At 39.4% G+C, this 17,537-nt stretch overlaps 1 protein-coding gene across 1 annotated transcript in view; it reads right to left on the bottom strand.

Annotated features, from left to right (window-relative positions):
* Dnmbp (dynamin binding protein) overlaps positions 1-17,537 on the bottom strand; it is a 95,567-nt gene that overhangs the window by 65,726 nt on the left and 12,304 nt on the right. The window contains exon 2 of the mRNA XM_027930340.2: positions 1,958-2,110. Within this exon, the coding sequence (XP_027786141.1) occupies positions 1,958-2,102 (145 nt within the window). The 5' untranslated portion in view covers positions 2,103-2,110. The remainder of the gene's footprint in view (positions 1-1,957; positions 2,111-17,537) is intronic.

Genomic DNA, 17,537 nt, shown 5'->3' with positions numbered 1-17,537 from the left:
ACCTGCTATTTGGAAAGAAAAGAAAGGCTTATGGGTTTTACATTCTGAAGTCTGTGGAATCTGTCTACTTATCTTCAGACCTACCATCTTGGTCCAAGCTATCATTGCCTCCTACTTGAGTGACTGCAATAAACTTCAACTTGCCTTCCAACCTTAGGTTTTGCCCCTTCCTATCATTCTCCAATCTGCAGCAGGTAGCTTCCAAGAGACAAATCTGACTAGGCTTAAAGTGCTTTCCCAGTTTCCCACTTAATTCCTTGCCTGGCATACTCTGGTCCCATGATCAGCTCCTGCTCCTCTCTTCAGCCTCCCAGCTTGCTCTACCACTCATGCTTCATGCCTTACTGAATTTCTCTTGGTCCCTCCATGTTCACTCTCACCCCAAGGCCTATGAACAAGCAAGTCTCTCTGCTTTGCTAACTACCCAGCAGTTTTTGTCTCTGAAGAGAGGTCACTTTTACTAGGAGGTATTCTATCTCTCAAATGTGGGTTAATGTCCACAGTGTCTGCTTTCAGGACTATATCACATACTTAAACCTAACATAAATGTATGCGAGTCAAGGATTGGATTAATACAGGTGCATGTTGTGTGGAAAAACATATGCCCTTCCCTAGACTAGTTAATGAAAGAAATCCATGTTGAGGTTGAGAGATATATATGTTAATTTTATATATATAAAAGTAACCAGAAGTATGGAATGTGGGAGGCAGGTAGCAGCCAGGGCAGAGGGTGGCTTTAACTAATTGGGTCCAACTGCAAATCTAGGAAGGAGTGAACAGGATGAGTTAGGTTCCCTTGAAAAGAAAGGAAGAGTAAAAACTGTTAAAAGAAGACAGCCAGAAGAAACAAGTGGGAAGCACCTTATGTTCCATTGATCAGAGACAATCTGATTGTGAAAATAAATGATAAATAGTAAGGGTTCTGAAGAAAGGAATAATTGATATTTTGATAAGAGAAATAAGTGCTGAATATGGGGCTGGTATTGTGGCTCAGTGGTAGAGTGCTCGCCTAGCATGCATGAGGCACTTGGTTCAATCCTCAGCATCACATAAATGTGAAATAAAGATATTGTGTCCACCTAAAACTATAAAATAAATATTAAAAAATAGTGCTGAATACAAAGGATAAAGAGCTGGGAAGAAGCCAGCCCACATTGATGCACACAAGCTTCAGAGCCTGATGAGGACCTGGACTGACATCCCATCACTTGTCATCTTTTGCTGATCCTCTGCGTGGTCCTCACCACTCTCAAACTCTACAGCCACATCTTGACCCTGGTGAGAGCCACAAAATCTCCCTAGACCCTCTCCTCAGCTGGCCATCAGCTCCACCCCAGTTGAAGCCTGCCTTGGTTCCTGACCTGATCACCATGGTCTGAGTGAGTTTGCATCTGCTGGACTTAAAGCCTAAGGCTTGAGACTTTTGATCTGACACTTGAACTTTGCACATAGAGGGAATGTCTGTCATTAGCCTGTCATGATTAAGTGTATTTGCAGTGCTTAGAATTAATTAATCTAGAATTGTTTGCTGTGAATTAGTTAATCTAGAAGTGTTTGCTGTGAATTGATTATGTCTATTGCAGTGACTAGCATTAAGGATTGTCATTTTCTTGATTAAGAACCTATAGAGTGAAATTGTATTGAGTGATTTGAGTGAATAGAGCATTGTCTAGGGGGAAAAAAAAGAGAGAACTAGGAAGAAAGGAGAAAGACAGGGATGGAAAACCAGGCTGGAGCTGCTGGCATCTAAGCATTCAGCTCCTGAAGGAATTGGTAAGGAGAGATGGAAAGATGACAAGCTTTCTCCTCACAGGTAAGACCTCCGTGTGAGTATAGAAGAAAACAGACAGGATTCTGAAGTTAGTGACTTAGGCCTCTCATTTAACCTCTATTTTTAATGTGGAAAGAAGGGAGTGGCTATCGTCCATTGTGCTCAGGAGGAATTAAAGCCTCTTACCTGTAACATCCTCCTTCTTTCCTAGAAGCCAAAATTCATCCACCACTGCCAGCACCTCGATGACATCTCCCACAAAGAGGGGCAGCTCTTCTGATACGCTAGGGCAGAAGTCAAAGATGGCTCGAACTACCGAGCCAGTCTCCATGGTTCAAACTGGAAAGTCAAAACAAACAAAAGCATCAATATCTAAGACATAATATAAATCTATTTATTTAGAATGATAAAGCTTAAAATATAAGCATACTTAAAATGAAGCCAAAGTTATACAAAAAGTTTGTAATTTATATTTTTAAAAAATCAAAAGTACTTTTTCATTCTGTCTGCTTTTGTCTTTTTTTTTTTTTTAATCTTTTATTGTGAGACAGGGTCGAAGTTGCCCAGGCTGGCCATGAATTTGTGACCCTTTCCCTTTAGTCTCCCAAGTGAATGGGATTAGAGATGTGTGCCACTGTGGCTGGCTTCATTCATTTTTTTTAAAATTTATTTTTTAGTTGTAGTTGGACACAATACATTTATTTATTTATTTTTATGTGGTGCTGAGGATCGAACCCAGGGCCTTGCATGTGCTAGGTGAGTGCTCTATCACTGAGCCACAAACCAAGTCCTCATTCATGTTTTTCAAAATAATAAATTCTTCACATATTTTCACTTAATTCTCAAAGTAAATCTGGAATTGGAAAAATTAAAAAGGCAACCTTTGCCTCTGAGTGATAGAAGAGATTCAAGTTGGCAGCACATGTAGGCTTTTCAGATGCCTGAAGAGAGCCGCCAGGAACTGATGTTTGAAAAGTACCACAAAATGCAGTACTTTTAAAATGGAATATTAAAACTACAATTTTAGATACGGCATTTCATTTATTCCCCATTATCATCTTAAAGGTTAGGATACTGAGGTTGGTAGGTTAGAAAACCTAATTTGTCCAAGATCACAGAGCTCATTGCAGCAAGGCCAGGGCCCATACTGAGGGCATCTGGCTCTTACTGACCGAGATTGCATCTGCAAAAATACAGAGTGCAACCTTCTGAAGAGCAGCAGGACCACACCTCCACAGGGTGAGATTTAAAACACACTGAAAAGTAAAAAAAATCCATGAAAAGAAAGAGATAGGGGTGTGTGGATGGGGCCTCCAGACAATTGAGTACACTATACCAGATCATTTATGTTTCAGGTTCAGAGGTGCCTGTGGCCTAACAGGGGAGAGTCCCTGCACTGCCCTCCATCTGTGCTATAAGCAGATGACGAGTCTGTTCCCATGACACGTGTAGCTGTGGTTCCAGGGTGTGCCTAAGCACTAAAAGACAGGACACAACCAGTGTGCTGTATCCACCTGTGAACAACCAGCCGTGCATCAGTAGAGCCACGTCCTGCCCAGGCCTTCAACAGGAGCAGCTGAAGATCCCTGCTTACCAGTTCCCAGGCCTATTTCTTTATTCACCTCAAGTACTCATTTGGTGTTGGTGGAGATGAGGTCTCTAACTTTCATCTCCGTACAACTATAATCTAACAAAAAAGCTCTAAGAGCCTAGAGACAAAAAAATAACAGATGGTTGTAACCTTATTAAGTTTATAATCTAAGAAAACATTCACATGGAAAAATGTAATAGGTATTTAATAAAGAGTTCAGTGTACCAATGCAGAGTTATCTATAAGATTTTAATGTGCCAGGCAACACAATTAAATATTATGTATTTAATTTGTACTGTTGAGTAAAAGTAGTTTATTTTTGTGTTACTGGGGTTATTCTTTTCTATGAGATGATTTGGGTCCATAGTGAAAAGCAGAAGTGGCTAGTAATATTTCCCACATCCTCTGTCCTTTCTTACCACAGATTTTTTTCTCTTTTTATATTTGTTCTTTTTAGTTATACACAACTGTAGAATGTATTTTGACATATTATACATACTTGGAGTACAAAATCCCATCCTTCTGGTTGCACATGATGTGGAACTACATTGGTCATGTATTCATATATGAATATAGGAAAGTAATTGATTCTACTATCTTTCCTATTCTCATTCCCCCTCCCTTCCCTTCATTCCCCTTTGTCTAATCCAAAGTACTTCTATTCTTCCCTACCCGCCCCACTTATTGTGAGTTATCATGGGCATATCAGAGAAAACATTTGGTCTTTGGGTTTGGGGGACTGGCTTATTTCACTCAGCATGATAGTCTCTAGTTCCATCCATTTATCAGTAAATGCCATAATTTAATTTCTCTTTATGGCCGAATAATATTCTATTGTTACCACATATTTTATTTCCTTTCTTTTTTTTTTTTTTTTTTTTTGTGGGGCTGGAGATGGAACACAGGGTTTTGTGCATGCTAGGCAAGCGTTCTACCCCTGAGCTATACACCCAGATCCCAGATTTACTTTAAGTTTAAAAAAATCAAACTATAATTATATGCTGAGAACACAGCATAATGTGAGTGCAAAGCAAAGGGTTCTACTGTCAAAGAGACCAAGACTCCAAACCCAGCTCCATTATTTATTAGCCATTTCACTCCAGACATGTCACTTAAACTCTCTGGGCTTCAACTTCCTTGTCCTGAGAAATGGAGATAATAATACTTTCATAATAATCATTAAGAAGATGAGTATAGCTGGGTGCAGTGGCATAGGACTGTAATCCCAGTGGCTCAGGAGGCCGAGGCAGGAGGATCACAAGTTCAAAGCCAGCCTTAACAACTTAATGAGGGCCTAAGCAAGTCAGCAAAACCCTGTCTCTAAATAAAATATAAAAAGGGCTGGGGATGTGGCTCAGAGGTTAAGTACCCCTGGGATCAATCCCCGGTACCAAAAATAAAAATAAATTTAAAAAAAGAATAAGTATAATGATAAAATAATTATAACAGTGCCTAATGCTTACCAAGTATTGACTATATGCCATGCATCCTTCCCTCACAGAGTCCTCAAACCCTATCATATATTATTAGCCCCCATCTGACAGGTGAGGACATAGGCTCACAAGGTGATGTGATCTGTCCAACATCATATAACAAGTCAGAGGCAGAATGAGAACAAATCTGTTTCCAAAGCCTTCACCAGTCTGCTAATCATGTGACAGCATCTACAACTGGGCTGGTTACATTAGCAATTAACACAAAGCATTTCATTACCCAAAAGCTCAAGTCTGTGTCACTGATCACCAGAGAATAAGTTGTTTCAAGTATATAAACACCATAGAACTTCCCATTTCAACATCTCCAAACTTGGTTAATTCTGACCATGTTTAAAAATAGACACATTAAAGACCCCCTGACCTTTTCCATGGAAGAAACTGAACATGACTTTCTCTTTGGTTGATGGATGCAAGTTCCTTAAGGCCATACATTACTGTATTGTATTGTAATAATAATCCCAGTGCAGTAAAACTTTCTCTCTCCACCTCAACCTATACCCTGCTCTCAATCTTCTCCATCAATATTTCCACCCACCTTTTTTTGCGGGGTGGGGAGGTTACCGGGAATTAAATTCAGGGGCACTCAACCACTGAGTCACATCTCCAGCCCTATTTTGTATTTTATTTAGAGACAGAGTTTCACTGAGTTGCCTAGCACCTCGCTTTTGCTGAGGCTGGTTTTGAACTCATGATCCTCCTGCTTTAGCCTCCCAAGCCACTGGGATTACAGGTGTGCGCCATGCCCGGCTTCCACCCACTTTCTAGATTGCTATTTACTATCTGCTGGGAATGAAGGACCACACATACACTACAAAAATTATTTAAGGTTTCCAGACACATATGTTTAAATGACAAAATGACACTCTTCTGTGGTGGTAAAAGTCAGTACTAGAGTTTTTCAACAGTTATTTCTTATGTGCTCTGAGGTCCCTTGCTTATTTTCTGGCCATCTTCCAGAGGACTGAAGTGGCTAGATGTCAGATTTCCACAGAAGGGTGGTGTCTAAGTATTTTTTTTTTCTTTTTAGAAAACTAATTGTAATATTTGCAAATCTCTTAGCCATCTATATGTTTTTAAAACAACTCCTCAGGGTTGAGCCAAATAGGTATTATTTTCCTTCTTATAGTACATTCTTCTCAAATTCCATCTCACCGTCTAACTAAATATGTACCTCATTATCTAAAACATCAAGTAAAGAATTCATGAAAGTCCCAGAGATTACTTAGAGAGCTACCCCTCTTACACTTTAGTCCTTATGATCGGAAAGTGTTAATGCTTCTCCCTAGAACCTTTCCCCCTACCAGAAAATGACTCAGAAGCAAAGAAGAATCTGGTTTAAAATACTTTTACTGACTGACCTACTCTGTTAGAATGAGTGCGTAATCACTGTGAAATACACACCCTAGAAGGGTACTAAAGTCACAAACTTGCTGAATTACATGATTCATGTGTGAGACCAGAAAGCAGGGCTTCACATGCCCTATTTTGCATATAATTTGGTGGATTTCATCTTGGTCTCCCCTGTCCTGAACATACCATTATTATTCATTCAGGCCCATTTGAGAAGCCTGAGCATCTATTTTGAAACTTAATCATTAATGGCTTCTATAAGCTGTCTCACCACTCCAGATGGAAGTAAAAAAGAACTGCAGAGGAAATCAGTACACAGATGAGTTTGACAGAAAACAGGAAATTACTGTCCAAATGGCATGACTTCAGGGACATCAGAAAAGTCTGCTGTGGAAACAACCCCTTCTTCTTCCCTGGCTGATGAATGCCTGCATTTCTACCTCTGGAGAGATGCTCTGTTTGAAATATGAATATCTTTGGAAAGATAATTCTCCAAACCCTTCTAGAATATAAACTCTGTGAGGAAAGTTCTCAAATGCTTCACTAAAACATAGAAATATACATGAAATATATGAATTCATACCAAACTCTCTAGTTCCACTTATCTAAAATTAAACAAACCATCTGTTTCTCACAAGTAGTTTCGCTTTCTAGCTTGCCTATGTATGACTCTGGCAGTGGTGTCATCTAAATATTCCAGCTCAAGCATTAAAATATGGAACTTGTCCTTTATTCTCAGTAGCTGATGTACACTAATAACAACAGTTACCCCTTGATCAGCTGCATGTACCAGATGCTAAGCCAGGAGCCACAGCAAGGTGGACAGACAGCAAAGCTCCAGGGCCAGGGTGCCTGGGCTCAGATTCTACCACCACCACTGAGCATTTACTTACAACCTCTTTAGCTCACAGGTAGCTAATCCAGAACCAGAATTCAGATTTGTTGACTCCCTGGCCCATGTTCTTTCTACTACAAACATTGTTTCTCTTAAATATCATTGCCTTTCCATCAAAATCTTCCAGACCTCCATTTTCCTGTTTCCCCAACATTTTATCATGAAAATTTTCAATCAGTGAGTTTGAAAGAATTTTATACCCACTGCCTAGATTCTACCAGTAACACCTGACTGCCGTTAACTTATCATATATCATCCATCCTTTTATCCATTTATTGATTCATATTTTTTTGATGTTTTTAAGGCATTCTTTTTATGCATTTCAAAATAAACTACAGGCATTTCCCACTAAACTTTGGCATACATATCTTAACAAGAGCTCAATACTTGTTTAGTTTTTTTTTTTTAATTATTAAGTACCTTTTTCCTCTTTTCTTAGACAAAGTTACAATTCTTTTCTCCCCACTAAGATGTCAATGAACCTGTTTTCTCTCTCCTGAATGTTGATTTCTACATATTGCTCAGTTGCTTACGAGTTTACAAAGTCTTCCTATTTTTTAATAATTCATTAACAGATTCAACAAATATATGTCAAGTCAAATGGAGTCCATCAAAATTCCATGAAGGTTAACTCAATATTTTTTAAATGTTTATTCTCTGATCTTGGTGGCTGACAATAACATTTAGACTCTCCTCTAGTGCCCTAAGCAATTAAACTCCTACCTCAGAGATTCAACCCTGCTTAAGAAAAAATAAAGCCCTACAGATAACCTGAGCACAAATTACAGAAGGAGATAGTCTTACTCATCCAAGGGTAGGGTCAGGGGACAATTAGGTCTGCTGTGATTTTTTAGTGCCTCAAGGAGGTTTTAACATCTTCTGTGGACTAATGCCTTTGGCCATTACCTCTTACTCCAGCTTTCCTCCCATGATGTGTCCAGGAACATTCAAGATGGTGTGTCATGGTGTAGTCCCTGCCCCCAAGAAGCTTAGCTTAGCCCTGCCATCTCCCAAAACTATTCTGAGGACCCTAATTTCTGTGCTCTAAAATACAAGAGCACTGTGGTCATTATAAGCTTAAAGGAAAGCTATGGACAACATTTCCCTCTTGGAGGGGCATTTAAAAATACTCCTATATTAAAGACAGAGACAATCTAGCTAAGAATCCTTTTTAATCCCATTCTCTAGACTTACCTGACCACACTGCACTTTTTTTCAGGTCATGCTTTAAATTTTTTTCAACCTCACTCCCCCATTCAACATGCTCAATACAAGTAGGTCCAATTTAAATGGTCTCTGCTCCCATTAAATACCCAGAACTCCATTTTTTGTTTGCACAGTTTCTTTTACCCATGGTAGGGAGGTCCCTCTCTTTGCATACTTAAACACTTCCCACAGCCTCATTCCTTAGAATGATGCTGCTCTCCTGCTCAAGTCTCCCTCCATCTTTCACATTTTAACCCCTATCGCCCTTACTCTTATATCATCTTATAGATTTGTGAGTCATCAGATTGGACTTCTAAAAGTTAAGCCCAAGAGAATAAATGCATTAATAGAGACATGGTAAGAAATAAAATAAAATTTTACACTGTACATCACGTAGCTCAAGAATCCTTTAGCAGAAGGTTGAATATACAAAATATGGTATATATACACAATGGAATATTATTCTACCTTAAAAAGAAGGAAAATACTAACATATGCTACCACATGGATGAACCTCGAGGATATATGCTAATAAACCAGACACAAAAGGATAAATACTGTATGATTCCACTTCTGTGAAGTACACTGAGTTGTCAAATTCAGAGATGGAAAGTAGGAAGGTTCACACCTGTAAGCCCAGCTACTTGGGAAGCTGAGGCAGGGGAATCACAAGTTCAAGGCCAGCCTAGCCAACTTAGAGAGACCCTTTCTCAAAATAAAAAAATAAAAAGGTCTCGGGATGTGGCTCAATGGTAGAGCACTTGCCTAGCTCTACCTGGGTTCAATCCCCTGTACACAAAGGAAGTGATGGAGGGAAAGAAAGTAGAAGGGCAGTTGTCAGGGGCTTGGGAGGGGGAGTGGGGAGTTGTTATTTGGGTGTAACATTTCCAATTAAGAAAAAGAAAATGTTCTGGAGTAGGATGATGATAATGGTTACATATCAATGTAAATGTACTTAATGGCACAGAATTGTACACTTAAAATGGTAAATTTTATGTTCTATACATTTACCACAATAAAATGTTTTTAAATGTAGATCATAAAATGTGACAGAATGTGAAAGGTGCCCTGGGAACTTCAGCTATTTTTAATAAGCAACATATCTACAAGTCTGGACAGTTTGTTAAGAATTACCTGAGATCACAAACTATTAACTTTTACCCTGATAGATACTGATATCAACCAGCTTAATAAGTAATTTCTATGCAGACTTTGGGGTAAAGGTCTGAATTTGGAACAGTCTGTGGGTACTGAACATTTGCCCTTCTAGTTCCGCCGTCCTCTACCCTGCTCTGTGTCTAGGAGGCTGACCACAAGTATTACACCCAGTCCTCCCCTGGCCTCTGGCTTCCAGCTGGGATCAGTTCATGGGTGGTACCAAAGGAGACTGAAGGCAGAGGCATCCTGAGGTTGGGGCATTTCGCTCCCCTGGCTCTTTCTCTGCTACGTTGTGAGTTGGCTGTCTCCTTTCAAAGACCTGGGCTACCATCAGAAAGCCCCATCCGAACAGCTCTCTCCAGTCAGGTACTGTCCTGTTCCCTGGCCCTTCAGGGGGAGGGCAGCTCTCCTGCTAACCTTGGTACATGGCACAATCCTTTAGTATTTTCCCTACATCTGTTCATTCTGTTTTAAGATGGACCTCCTCAAAATTACCCAATTGGAATGTGTTTCTGCTTTCTGCAGGGCCCTGGAGTGATACACACCCAAAAGGATTCTTAGGATTTATGAGCACTATGCATGAGAAGAATGGAGATAGAGAGTATAGGAGACTATAAAATAGTTTCCTAAAGCTACCACTGTAAATCCAGGAAAGAGAGAGAGGTGCCAGAGATACACATTTTGAAGGCTTTAAAAACATTGAGAAAAATTAATGCCTGGGTCCCGACATCACCAACCATCCAACCAATCATCAATCAATCAAACAAACAAACAAAAAAAACTCCAAAACCAAATTTAGCAGTATATTCAGCCAGTATATTCTTTCAAAAAGTACTGGTAACATCTTCTATGTTCTTCCAGAACGAAGTTTCTGCAGGGGTCTCCTTTACTGAAAGGCAGAAGACTGCTGATTCTTCTCCCTCTCTGTTCCTGCCCTGGCTGGTGCTGGCAAAGCACAGCTGGACTCCTACTCCCTGGGAGGAGCTGGGAAGGAGGCTCCTCTTTGCAGGGACTCTGCAAGATAGGTTCCTTCAAAAGATATGCTTTCACGAGCATCTCAAAAATTTCTGTCTTGGAACAGAACTTTCAAAAGCAAAACATGACCTTTGGGGAATTGAGAGTCCATTTTAACGATTTCAAGTCCCAGGAGTGAGATGGAATATTACATCTCAGAAGCAATTGCATGTTTCTCTTATATTGGACAACACAGGGCTAAAAGTATATATTTTTTTCTTTGTGGGAAAGGAAAAGAGGTGTTAAAAAATGAAGTCTAAAACTGCTTCAGGAAGGAAGGAAGGAAATGAAAGAAGCTAGGAAAACAGCACTTCCCCTGCTGCTTATGTCACTGGAGTTCATGTTGGACAGAAGGTCAGCAATCACTGCCAGGTGATTCCTCAGAGAACTGGCAGCACATGAACAGGAGGAGTACAGCCATCCTGATCGTGGTGACCTCTAGGGCTGAGGAGGACAGCTAGAGCCATCTGTGGGCTCCCTCAATAGATGTCCTCCCTCCTTCCCTGAAGTGTGCTCCAGTTCAACTAGCTGTGGAATGTTGAAGAAAAGGAGAACTCTGCTCTGACTCAGATGGGATAATTAGAGAAAATAGGGTAGAAGAGTAAAGGAATCTGCTATCGCACATTAACTTAGAATTTGTAGTCCAACATTTGGCTTATCTCAAAGTTGTCCCAGTTTGAAAGCAACAACCTCAGCAGACTGAACAGGAGATAAGTCAGAGTTCCTGCCAACCATCAAAGGGTCCTCCAGTCCTTCTTAGGATTTGAACTGAACAACCTTCATCTAAAAACACCCAAGTACTTGTATAAAGTTTGTTTTGACAAAGACAGAATCTATATGACAAAGCTTCAAGACTGACCCCCCCACATAGCAGTTTTAACTAACTTAAGACTTCCACTCCACCCTAGGAGTTGTTGTATGTTTTCCTACATTTTCTTTTTAAAGAAACTGTTTACGTATATCTATCTCAATTTTGTCTTTTCGACAAAATTGTGCTGGTGGAAAAGATCTCATGACTAATATTTCAGGATCTATAATGCTGGTGGAAATTCACATTTAAAAACATTTTCAAATGGTTTAACCTAGGAGTTCCTTAAGTATTCTCTCAGACTTACATTTCTTAAATCATGCATATATCTCAATTATGGGTGGAAATTTAAAAATCACTGACTCATAGCTAAATAAATTGGACATGTCTGAGCTAAGTACCTTAGTACACATTAAAATAAATTGCTCCACTACATTGCATATGTAACAAATGTGCAGATAATCCATATGACAGTGCAGATTAAGGCGAAACCATAAAGTGAAACTTTAGGGTGTGACTGCAGATAACAAGGAGTACCATGTACATGTAAAAACAGGCAGTTTTTGAGACAGTTTCCAGAAGATGCTAAGAAAATGTATTAACCCATCATTCCAAGCTGAGAGGACAAATGTTTCAGAGATGTGCAAGGCCAGAACGGTGTTTCTTTTCCTTATCTATTCAAGTACAAGCTAGCTTTTTGGCTACAGAAGACTTAAAAAGACACAAGGAATTTCTCTACCCTTCAGTCTATTTCAAAGTATAAAATATTCTTGATATTTTGAAAGAAAGAATCAGGAGTTAAGAAAACTGAAGATTCTGAAGTGGGGAAGGGTGGGGGGTACCTAGAAAACAAACCATCCACTTAGAGTTAACACTATCAGAGACCATTCTCAGGATAGATGATTCTGGGTCATTTTAAGGAGTACCAACATCTAAGCACCATGGTAATTGGGGACTTGCAGCTTTCTACAAACAATAAAACTGTCACTTGCCTTTTATAGAAACCAGGTCACTAGTAGAAAGGGACATGTATATATGGAATCTCTGGTATTACTATTCCAGGTGAATCAGAGAATATGCCAATCACAACACACCCAGTGAATGGCGGTTGCTCAGATGTTGTAAACCTGGAAGATTTAATGTCCTAACAGGCAGTCCTTCTCCCTGTCTCAGACAAAAAAGATGCACACCTTTCTCACCAATTCAAGAAGGAACACAGGAACAACAGTGAATAAAGCTAATACTATTCTAGAAAAAATCTTGACCCACCTTAATTTACTAAAGTTATGATTTTAAAATTTGGTTCTTTAACTGTCATTAATAATAACCGAACACAACACACCAGGGATAAAACGACAATGATATAATATGTTATAGGCCACTCTCCACAAAAGAAGGAACAAAGATTTCAAACCAAATCTAAGGAAGGAGAAAAGGAAAAATATAAAGCCCCATAAGAAAACTATGAGCTTGGATAGTATGCAGCATAACATTTGACAGAGAAGAAAGAAAACAAACTGTGTGTGGGTTTGGAACAACACCCAGAGGTTAGGCTATCTCTATACTATCAAATCCCAGAGTACAAACAACAGAGTGAACCTGGAACTGCAATATAAGAAAGAAAACAAGCCTATCAGTCCTGTGGTGTGTGGGAACTCAGGCCTCAACATCAACACATGAATGAGATCTCTGACAGAAGAGGAAGGAGAAAACGTGATGTAAAGAAATCAATACATCCATATATACATGTCCCTTTACAGTAGTGGCCCTGTTTTCTACAAATAGTATATCCACTGGAAACCTGTGAATCTGGGGGTAACGTTATGAATAGTAACAAAAATGGGGGTGGGGTGCTGGGGATGTAGCTGAGCAGTAGAATGCCTCGGGTTCAATTCCCAGTACAGCAAATAAATACAATGTATGAACTACACAGCAATAAAATTCCATCTGTACCTCATCCCATTCTGTTATTGTCATATATGTTACTCTGAAATATTTTGCAGAGGTTTTAAAGTATCTCAGCAATTTTTCAAAACTCCTCCAATCAAAGGGAGGAGTCTAATTCCCCTCCTCTTGAGTGTGAGCTATCTTTAGTAATTCACTTCTACCTAATGTGGTAGTAAGGATAGTGTGTGATTTCCAAGACTGGGTTGTAAGGCACTCAGCCTCAAGAAAAGGCTCATGTGGTGAGGAACTTAGGCCTCCCGCCAACAACCACATGAACAAGGATATCTCAGAGTCCATTAAAGTCTTCAAATGAAGACAGCCCTGGCCAACATCTTCATGGCAACCTCATAAGACTGAGCCAGAGCCACCCAGCTGAGCTACTCCTGAATTTCCAGCCCACAGAAAATAAACATTTATTTTAAGCCTATGAGTTTAGGAGTCATTTGTTATAGCACAGATGTACAATTGCTTTAAATTCTTCATGTGCTAAATCCATCATTTGGGTCATAAACATGGTCGGCTATATCTTTTTCTCTACAGTCTAAATCAAATTTATTTTTTCTTTTTGTGGTGCCAGGAACTGAACCCAGGGACCCATCATGCCAGGCAAGTGCTCTACCACTGAGCTATATTCCTATCCCTTTTTGCTTTTAATTTGGAGACAGGGTCTTGCTAAATGGCCCAGGCTGGCCCCAGATTTGTGATCCTCCTTCCTCAGACTCCTTAGTCACTGGGATTATAGGCATGCACCATTTACCCAGTAAGATCACATTTTTCCTTATTTGTCATATTTTTACTTCTTGGTATTCTGATAATATTTATTATGTGCTAAATATTGTGGATAATATGCTATATGCAGTCTGGATTACTTTGTCTTTCGTTAATGAGTGTTGAATTTTGGTTTGACAGGCAGTTAAATTACTGGACCATCCCTTGATCCTCTTAAGCTGGGCTTTATGCCATGAATGGTTGGTCTATTTTGATTTTGTCTTTAGTCTCCGTGGTCTGGCCTTTCTTTGAGGGTATTGTTCTAACTGCTAAAGTTGTCCTTTTGAGGTCTCAAATGAATACTGAATATTCCTCAAGGTCTCTCTACTCTGGTTAGACCAGAAATCCAACATTTTTGAGCACTGTGACCCTCAGATACACTGTTCAACTTGTACTACACGACAGTCACTCTCTGTCAGGCCTCACAGAGGTCTGCCCTGTCAATTTCTGATCCAGTCCTTGAGAAAAGAAAAATCTGGTGTAAGACTCTGACACAGACCTATTTGCTGTTCCCTGACCTCCAATTCTCTGTCCTACAAATCCCAGCCATTTGCAGCCCCAAACTCTGATCTCTGTCTCCTCAGCTATGAGTGACCATTGCTCTCATTTGAGCTTCAGCTTCCAGTGCTGTAGATGGGAAAATGACTCCAGGCAAAGAGTCAAGGTGAATTGGGGGCTCACCTGGTGTTTCCTTTCTCTCCAGGATCACAGACCTGTGCTGCCAGGTGTTCAATGACTGAAAACAGTGTCCTCAGTCCCACCCCACCCCCCAGGCTATAGCTCTTTACCCTGGAAGTATAGGTCTCAGACCATTACTCTATTATAAACACAGTGTGCAATGGCATTTTTTTTGATTTACAAGTGTTTCATATTAAGGTTTCCTGGTTAGATTAGAATATCTTTTTGTTTGTTTTTAACTATGAAATCCTTTTGTATACGTGAATGACAAGCTTTTCCCTAAGATTAGAGGCCACCATCATAGTGTAAAGACAGAATTCCACTCAGTGGCTTGGGAGGCTAAGATGGAAGATCAGGAGTTCAAACCAGCCTTAACACCTAACAACTCAGTGAGACTCTGTCTCTTAAAAAAAAAAAAAAATACAAAATAGGGCTGGGGATGTGGCTCAGTGGTGGAGTGCTCCTGAGTTCAATCCCTGGTACCAAAAAAAAAAAAAAAAGACAGTTCCTTCTCCAGCTTTCTAGCATTCTGTAGAATCAACAGATTTTTTTTGATACCATTGGGTCCAGAAAAGGAAGAAGGGCACTAAAGATGCCTAAACTAAGTTTCCCAATAATCAGGTGAAGGGGAGTTTAGAATAGGTAAAATATGATTTAGATAAATTAAAAAATGTCTTTATATGATAGTGTTGGGAATTCAAATTTATACTAGCAACACAGAACTAAAACAAGTTCAAGATCAGGGAATCACTAGAGCACTGGAATTCACAATTTATCCTCATTCCTCTAACAGTACTCTGACATGCTCTAAGAAATTTTAGCCATTCCTGTGCCCATGCCCATTCACCTCTGTATTCACACCCTGCTTGGCTATTCGTGTTTATAATATATACTCTAGTAGGCTGAATTGCCATTTCAAGGTGTAAGTTCCTTGCTTAGCACCTGGCTGCCATCTTAATTGACAGCCATCATTTTAAGAAAAATTCCGCTTTCCGCCCAAGGGCCTTTCTGGGAAGGTCTCACCACTCCCTCATACCAACCCCACCCTAACTGCAGCATTAGGCACACAAATAAATCTCATCATGGGGGTGAACGATTATCTTTTATATTCCACTCAAATTTGACCTCCTCTATTTAGCTCTAGGACAAGTCCCATCTCCTGTGTGCTCTACAGGGTGGGGTTCTCTTGTCTGTTGTATTCACTGGTGTCCATCAAGGACCCAAGTACTGCCTGATATATAGCAGGCCTTCTAGGATACTTGAACATACTGAACTACTTCAACTCGCACATTGAAATACAATCACATTCTGGAGGAACTTTGGACTGGGCAAAGGGGAAGAGGGGAGAAGGAAAGGGGGTAGGTAAGAGGGTGGAATGAGATGGACATCATTACCCTAGGTATGTGAATGATTGCACAAATAGTGTAACTCTGTATCATGTACAGAGAAATGAGAAGTTGTGCTCCATTTGTGTATAATGAAACAAAATGCATTCTGCTGTCATGTATAACTAATTAGAAAAATTTTAAGAATAAATAAAACACATTCATATTCCCCATGAGCATGCTACTCTTCCCCACAGCTCTGTACAGGGCCTCACAGGCCTCGCTTCCAGGTTGGGAAGCCTGGGCTTTGGTTTTTTAGGCAATTGGAAACACCTAAAGATTTCTGATTAGGCAAGTATAATGGTGGAATTAGAATTGGTTGAAAGTATCTGAACACCCCAAATTAAAAAAAAAAAAGGAAAAGAAAAAATGTGTGTTTGTGTTTGTGTGTGTGTGTGTGTAAATTTTTTCAAAGATAAAGAATAATCATTCTGATTGTTTTTCTTTGTATCTTTTTAAAAAAACTGATTGACACATAATTCACATGCCATATAATTCACTCATTTAGAGAGTACAAATGGGTTTTTACCATATTGACAGATGAGTGACCATTATCACCATGGATTGTAGGACATTTCAACACCTCATAAATAAATATCATATCCATTAACTGTCACTTCCCACTTCCCCAACAGCCCCTCTCCCCTTGAGCCCCATATCAACACTAATTTACTCTCCCTGTATTTAGATTTGGCTATTCTGGGCATGTCACCTAAATGGAATCCTGCAACATGTGGTGTTTCTAGTGATTGGCTACGTTTTCTTAGCACAATATTATCAAGGTGTTCAGATCATTTTCAGGCAGAAATATGATCAGCTCAAAACATATGTAATAATTCAGAGTCAGACTGCCTGGATTTATACCCTAACTCCCTCCCTTATTAGAGCTACAGAATTTGGAACAAGTTATTTAACTTCCCTCCATCTTGATTTTCTCATCTGTAAAATGGGTTTAATAATAGAACAATATTATAAGAAATTTATTTATTTTATAATATAAATTTAAATAGCTTCCCAAATCTTCCCACTATCCTTACCGGCACGCCCTGAAGTTTTTCCTGTACTTCAAGTTTTAGAAAATATTCTATACTTGTACTTTTCACCTATCAAATGGAAATGCATGGTAGGTAATATAGTGTCTAATTAAGTGAACTTTCACTGAGTAGGGCTACATAAAAGAGCAAATTTAAAAATAGAAATCATATTCACTACCAAATTTATTAAGTAATAATTATATACATATCAGTTAAGAGCTCAGACTCTAAGGTCAGAATGAATTTCAATTTCTAGTTCTGCAATTTGTCAAGCTGTGACCTTAGGCAAGTTACTTGGAAACCTCTCTAAAGCTTAGTCTCCGCCTCTATAAACTGAAGATAATAATAGTAATTTACTTCATAGGGTGTGATAAGGATTAAGTTTGATAATGTTGGTAAAACATTTCATACAATTCCTGACAAATAGTAAGTAATG

This window comes from Marmota flaviventris, chromosome 4 (genome assembly GCF_047511675.1).
Source record: "Marmota flaviventris isolate mMarFla1 chromosome 4, mMarFla1.hap1, whole genome shotgun sequence".
Classification (NCBI taxonomy): Eukaryota; Metazoa; Chordata; class Mammalia; order Rodentia; family Sciuridae; genus Marmota; species Marmota flaviventris.
The sequence above is the reverse complement of the archived record's forward strand: the minus strand, read 5'-3'. Positions and strand labels throughout refer to the sequence as shown.